The 7,365-nt window shown below is 42.9% G+C and overlaps 1 protein-coding gene across 2 annotated transcripts; it reads right to left on the bottom strand.

Annotated features, from left to right (window-relative positions):
- Nucleotides 1-263: 263 nt before the first annotated feature.
- Nucleotides 264-4,251, bottom strand: LOC148020164 (uncharacterized). 2 transcript variants are annotated; one of them, XR_015694932.1, is made up of 3 exons: nt 1,649-4,251; nt 843-1,329; nt 264-723 (listed from the first exon to the last, which is right to left on the bottom strand). XR_015694932.1 is itself a non-coding variant. In XM_087700458.1 (2 exons), the coding sequence occupies exon 1, from the start codon at nt 3,554-3,556 to the stop codon at nt 1,649-1,651; it is 1,908 nt and encodes a 635-aa protein (XP_087556584.1). In that variant the 5' UTR covers nt 3,557-4,251; the 3' UTR covers nt 777-1,329. The 2 variants fall into 2 exon arrangements, 1 of the variants encoding a protein (XP_087556584.1); XM_087700458.1 differs by lacking the exon at nt 264-723 and having other exon boundaries at nt 777-1,329.
- Between the last annotated feature and the right edge of the window lie 3,114 nt (nt 4,252-7,365).

Here is a 7,365-nt window from a genome sequence, read left to right as displayed (position 1 = left end):
ACTTCATCTTCAATCTTCCTATTAATTGTAGCCACCTTCATCACCAAGATTTCCTCTAGCTCAACCACGCATGTGGGAGCTTGCTGCTAATGAATCCTTCAAGACTATTTTGTGCTTCCGAGATGTGGATGCGCGTAAATACATCGGATCATGTTTTTCTTCTGGGGAAATTTTCACTTTTTGGATCTCAGCATCAATCTATCTAACCCAATATACCTGCTTAACTTTGTACATAGAGAGGAGGGTAGTGCTACTAAAAGGAGACTTTGGCAATTTTGCTCAAATTGTACATACTCTTTTGTCAATCCCGGTTATATTGCTCTAGTTTAACTATTGCAAATTGACAGTAAAGAATTGCTATTTGGCACTGTCTAAACAATGTTGCCTCAACGTTAATGCCCAATGATGGAGCAAATACCTGCCGAAGTGGAAGCCCTTACTCTGTGGAGGGACCTAGGCAACAGATTAGGCTACAGAGGGGAACATTGTTCTGCACACATGGATGTAGGTTCTTAACATGCTTCATGCAGCTTTTGCTGGATCAAGCTATGGTGGAAATAGGATGAGTCTGTTACGCCCATTTGTATGACCTATTAATCTTCTTGGCATGTGCCTCTCTGCTTATCAGTGATTCACAAGTGAAGCCTTTGGTTCCTTTAAAAGAAAATTTACAGATAAGACCAATGTCTCCATCTTAACCCTTTGCCAACCATATTGAAGAATCTGCTGTCATCAAAAGGAAAACAACTGGAAGCATTAGAGGTCCTTCTCAACAAGCTGGTCAGATTAGTGTAGTACATTTGGATGCAAGATCATGAAAGAAAGAGTTTGAGAGTCTATACTTGATATTTATTTTTGACAGATGAAGATTGGTCCATTCCTCACATGGAAATTTGTACAAAGGGCTCTGGGGTTGTTCCTGCTCTACATGGCAAACCTCACTGCACAAGGAGCAAAACCTAAACTAAAGGTTCCCCTTCAATATTTGTGAACTCTAGCAAAACCTTTAAAGGTGACTCAAAACTCATGGTTTTTGGAAAGGGAAATTTTTAGTACAAAGCAACTGGTGAGTATGTTAAAATAAGGTGACTCTATAGATGGTATTTTTGAAGCCTCTGTACAATTTCTTCCACTCTCAGGAAAAAAATCCTGAATCCTTGCAGCGCGGTTTGTTATTTGCAGCATCTGTCCCATAACAGCTACAATGGAACATCGCAAGAGAACAAAATTGTTGCTGGCCACATGTAGAGATGAGGGCCAAATACTTGCCGATTGCTCTTGATGATCCACCATTGATTGTGAGGCCAATGAGAGAAGCACTGCTCAAACCTGTCCAGGAGAAATTGAATTCTGAGACACAGCTTCTAGTATGATATCAAAAAATCTGAGAGAAATTTGCAGGTAGAAGATGCAAATGGAGTGACTTATTAGCCTATAGATGATAATATGTTCAGTGCATTTCCCTATCAGGTATCATCCTCTTAACAATCAAGCTCAACCCAGTCACATGGTGGACATAAAGGAGTGATGTCTGACACATGAAGAAAAGCTTAACCCATCTTGCCTGAGACCTTAACCCAATCACTTTGTTAACAAGGGCATACCCATTAAACATATTTGAGCAATTATGCACAGATCCTAAGCTTACCTATGATTGTGATCGATGGCGTGTGAAGATGCCGAGCAGCTTCTTGGCCCCACTTTTGTCAGAACTTTTCTTGTTGCTTGCAGGGTTCATTTCTGCAAGCTTGTCAAGATGTTGTCGAGGTGAACCAGTTGATGCAATCCTCTTCCTGTGATTGCTGCTTCCTGAGAGAGCTAAAATTGCAGACATTGGAAACCTTTTGGCAATGCTTTGAGGTCTGGGATCAAGAAGCTGCACCAGGCGTGGAATGCTACTCTTTTCCTCCCTAAAGCACTCTCTCCGGCTGCCATTGACCAGCAGAAAAGTGGAAAGGGCCTGGGCAGCAGCAGTTTTCTCTGATGGATCTTTGGCCTCCAACATCTTGGTGAGGGGGACAATACCTCCATTATCACCCAGATGCTTCTTCAAATCTGTCGAGGACGAAAGATTGCAGATGGCAGAGGCAGCCAACTGCTGGGCAGTGGAGCTGCCGGACCTCAGGACATTTACCAACTGAGTGACATAACCTGCAGAGACAAGGGCTTTGGCATTGGTGGCTGTGGCAGCAAGATTGCCAAGAGCCCGGAGTGCAAGCTCCTGTGTTTTGGGGGACGTGGCATGACTGAGGAATAAAAGCAGAGACTGAATGCCACCTTGTCTAGCTATGAGCAGCCTGATCCTATCATCCCTGCCTGATGCGAGATTCTGCAGGGCCTCTGTTGCTTCCTCTTGGGCTTGGGGTGTACCAGAGGTGACCAAGCTTATGAGCACATCAATGGCCCCCTCCTCTGCAAGGCACCGTCTAATCTGTTCATTGCCTGCTAAGTTGCGGAGAGTTCCAGCTGCATTGGCCATGGCTGCAGGAGTCCCGTGTCTGCACAATTTCACCAAAACAGGGATGCCACCATGAGAGGCAACTGAGTGAGCCATCTCAGAGATGACAGTCAATGTCCGGAGAGCTTCAGTGGCCTTTTCTTTGGCTAAGGAGCTCCCAGATTCCGAAAGTCGGATCAGAGGGGCATGCACACCCTCTGCCATCAGAAGTTTCTTGCATCCATCTTCCTGAGCCAATATGGCCACTGCCGTAGCAGCCTTCTCACGGAGGGGCTGCACACAGGAATCCAAGAGATGGACAAGACGTGACAGGTCCCCTGCTGATCCCTCTGTTGCAATGGTCAAAACTGCCTTCTCATTCTCTGTGAGATACCTGATCAGGGCATCCAAGGCACCCTTCTTGAACTCTGTGTTTCCTATTTTCAGCTTGCCAAGGAGCTCCCACACCCCTCTCTTTGTCTCAAGAAAAGGTGCTCCTATGCTGTCCGCCCTGAAGCCACACCTCAGAAGCTCCAAATCGTGCAGATGCAAATCAAGCTTTGTTGCAAGTGCGTCCAAGTTGCTCTGCATCAGAAGCTTACCTCCATAGCTCAGATCGATGCTTCTCTGCACCAGCTCCTTGCTTTCTTCCAAAGTGCCGACAATCTGGGGCAAGACGGATTTGAAATGATTGTTGTAGCTCGAAGAACCAGAGATACCTGCAAGCGAGGCCAGCAATTGCTGCAATCTAGTGCAAATCACCATCCATCTGCCTCTGAAAGCTTGGACAAGGGCAGCTTGACCGAGGAGGAGGGAGCCGAGGTCCTGAGCTTTCTTTATCCATTCTTCTTCTGCAGAATTGAGCCTACTTTCTCCCTGACTGTCCACCATATCTTCTGAACAGGAAGAGCCAGCAGCATGGAGAGCTCGATGCGGCCTCAATTCTGTAAATTGATATATTGTTGCATCATTGTTGCAGAGGTCAGGAGGTTTCTGATGATGGAGTGTTAATCGTATATGCTTATGTGCGATTGTTTTGCAGAGATTGGAGCCTTCTGAGACATTAGGATGTACAATACATGCTTGAATTTTGCTTTGGCTTGCAGAATCTGAGGGCATCTACATCATGGGGGTCCTACGATTATGGCTTAAATGTTACTATAATAGGATAATTAATCTATCCAAATGAGGCCTGTAGATGATAGCAGGTCTATTCGATCCTCTCACTAATAGATGAACCTATGTACAGACAGGATGAGAGGCTTTATGGACAGGGGATAAGCAGTAATTGGTAAAAATATCATAAGAATGGTGAGATCAAAACTGAATCCTAGCTGATTAAAGAGGGCAAAGAATATCGGATGATCGGTCTCTTATCAGCAGCACACATCAATCACTAAGAGTGGGAGGCCCCCAATCACTGTGTGAGAGAGAAAGAGAGAGAGGTCCCCTGATCTGCACCGGGACGATTTAAAGAGAGAGGAATTCAGTCTTTGACACTTGCATAATAGAGACCGAAGACCCCCTCTTGTGCGTATCTGTGTCTCTTTCTCTTCGTTCATTGGGCTTGTGAGGTTGAGATCATGATTGAGACAGCCTTCTTTTCTTCCTTTCCTTTTTCTTTCCTCTTCTCTCTGTGTTTTAGTGGGCTCATCGAAATGAGGTGGGGTTGTATGATGGTAGCTCAAGGTACAAGGAAAGCAAGAGCACCAACTACTCCTATCGTCTCTGTGGCTGTGCTACGGTTAGCAATACACATACCTAGAGAAAGAGAGGGGGGGGTGGCAGCTTTTCTTTTTGTCTGAGCAGGAAGAGTAAGGAGGGGCATGCCTGTGTGTGTGTGTGTGTGTGTGTGTGTGTGTGGGAGAAGAGTGAATGGGAAGGGAGAAGAGAAGAGAAGAGACCCAAGAGAGAGTGCGTGTCCCCAAAATTCAAATATGACTGCCAAGTCACGCGTGAGTGTATTTGAACGGGGTACATACTTGAGATCCAAAACCTCCTCCTTTTCTTTTGTTTAAATATATAATCCACATTGGTGTATTAAGTAAAGGAAGACAATTAGAGCTGAGGCACATGCAAGTAAGTCGACGACTTGCATTGATAGCATGAAAGAACTTGGGATCACTACAGCTACACTTAGGTTAAGTTTATAGTGGACCCAGAGTCTGATAATGATGGGCTATGCTAAGGAGAGAAACAATCGGGCATCTATTAAGAGCCCCGCCACATCTAACTTCATTTCCTTGGCCTGCAGGCTGGAGGGCCTCTCCCAAGAAAAGGTTGTTGCTACACAGAAGTTTATACTTCTATAGAACTCGCATGTATAGCACACAGATGCTCGACAAGATATAATTAAAAAAGGGAGTAAACACTTGAAAAGACATTTCCACAGAGAGAGAAACACACACACAGACATATGTGTGTGTGTGTGTGTGTGTGTGTGTGTGTGTGTGTGTGTGTGTGTGTGTGTGTAACACGTACACTACCACATACTCAAACTTGTTGGAGTCTACCTAGTATCACTATTTTTTGTAATACTTCTTGCACTTGGTTGATTGAGTCCCACAAATTTAAGAGTATAAGTTAAGTAGTTGAGCCACACTCGCATTGACTCAACTATGTTGGCCACGTCTAGGTCAATTGATCTAGGTGTGGCCTAGCTCTAACCTTCCACTTATGCAAAAACCGCAAAGGAAAACCAAGTACCTCCATTTTCAAAGGTACTTGATGGACTCAATCAAGCTCCCATTTTCAAGGAGTTGAAGTCAACGATGCCATGACATGTGCAAGTTTTAGGCTATTGTAGCTACTTATATAGGTCAATTGACCTACACGTCTTGACCCTTAATAACATCTTTAGTGTAAGGGTCATGTCACATGCACTACTTGCTATATACCTATTGGATCTATAGCAAGTAAAGTGAGTTGGATGTTGCACCTTGTTTAAGTCTCATATTTGCTATAAAACAGGGCAAACTTGAATCATTAGACATTGGAAAAAACTAGTAACGATCTACAAGTGGTGTGACCCTAACTCTTTCAAGCCCTTTTTCCCATAGTTGTAGTAAAAGCTTCGTACATTCAATAACATTTTCTAACCTTGTTAAAGGCATTGATCACAATAGACTTACAGCGAATACAAATATAGATAAATTTTACATGCACTATTCCATACAATCAAGTCTAAAGATGTGTGGATGGCTAATTTGACCACCATTAGCCTATGTCTCAAAACTTTTGAAAGTTGACAAAGTAGCCTTCAAAATGAGGGTACTACACAAGCTTGTTTCAATTCTAACGACGTGGCAGCTATGGATTGGTAGATATCATGTTCTCTCTCCTTAAGGATGTTTTCTCTATATATAAAGCTTTCATGGCACATGTTCCAAATGGTGGGGTCTAGACAAATTTAAGCTACATGTGGATGTCGCAACTTGAAGTCCAGTTAGTAGCACACTCACAAGTTCACTTACTTGTGCATGGCATGGGCATTATAACCTTCATTCATAGTGAAGTCTTCCTTAAACATGATTAGCCAAAGCCTAACTATTTCATTGCATCACGGATCTTTGACCAAGTTCTTGATTTTAATCCAATTCTTCTATTGTTTGAGCACTCCTAGAAAAGGTACTAAACTATATCAAGAGTTCTCTTGTAGAAGATACAAGTCAAGGATATGTTAAATTTCCTCACCAATCCATCCCTAGTCAAAAAGGAGCAAGTAGCCACCCTATAACTAACATAATTTAGGTGGATTGAGGGGTTGTTGGATGTTAGTGGGGGGGATGCAAATGGTCACAAGAGTTGGGATGCAAGGAGCCATGAGATGGGGATGCTAATGTCGCATCCAAGGTTATAGATATGTATGCATTTTTTGCTAAATTAATCAAGACAATTCAAGTGTCTTTCTTCTTCTTATATGTTCTCTTCTTTTATGTTATTCCGATAGTTCTAGTAGTGATTCACACATCTGGGACTTCTATGAAGAAACAAGAGAGAAGACTTGAACATGAAGAGTTAGTTTACTTGTTAATGGTGCACAGATCGGATGCTGTACGCTTGCGTAGTGAATGCCGAAAGGTCCCCAAGAACAATAGAACTCTACTTTTTGCACAAATTACAAGGTAGAAAGCATGAATGACATGAACAAGAGACCAATTGGGTGCAATCTCTCCCCATGCCTTGTGTGAGCGCTCCACAAAGCATGTATTTTATGTATTAATCATCTTCAAGCTCAAATAATAGCCCAAATTACAAAATAGCAAGCTTTTAGCTTTTGAGTTTGCTTTAACACAAAATAGGAATAAAGCTAATGGGCGGTGCCCAAAGAGTCTGGCATGCCCAATACAATGTCCAAGTAGAAATAACATAATCGTGCGCCCATGTGCATACAAAATAATAATAAATATCCAACGCCTCAATAAATAGGCGCGACAAAATATAGGCGTGGCGCCCATCAAAATATAAATGATAAATCGAATACTCGCTATCTTCCAATGCTTTCCTCCGCCGCTGCTACTATCTCTACACATCAACTGAAGCATTCACAATCGTTAGTAAAATAATAATAATTAAACTGACAAAAGTGAATACCTAGCAGTCTTCAGCTACATAAATAAATCAACTGGTTAGAAATAAATCCTAACCTTAATTTATTACGAGTGCACACTCTAAACTCATAAACGTTTACTAATTTAATATGCATTTTGTGGAATCACCCGCTATGGAATCACCCATGTACACACTAAATTAATGAAACGCCCGAAAAGGACAGGCGTCCCCATCAACTTCTCGCACAAAGAATCCACTTTATGTATGAGCCCCGGTCATCAAAGTTTACGGAATCCACCGTAAAACCTCACGGAATCCATCGTGGCATGGAATCCACCGTGAAATATGCCTCCTGGCATCATACCCCCGGGGTGGGA

This window comes from Lygodium microphyllum, chromosome 19 (assembly GCF_053477565.2).
Source record: "Lygodium microphyllum isolate KBCC chromosome 19, Lygodium_microphyllum_v1.1.10, whole genome shotgun sequence".
Lineage (NCBI taxonomy): Eukaryota > Viridiplantae > Streptophyta > Polypodiopsida > Schizaeales > Lygodiaceae > Lygodium > Lygodium microphyllum.
Note: the sequence above shows the minus strand (reverse complement) of the source record. Positions and strands in the feature narration are given on the sequence as shown.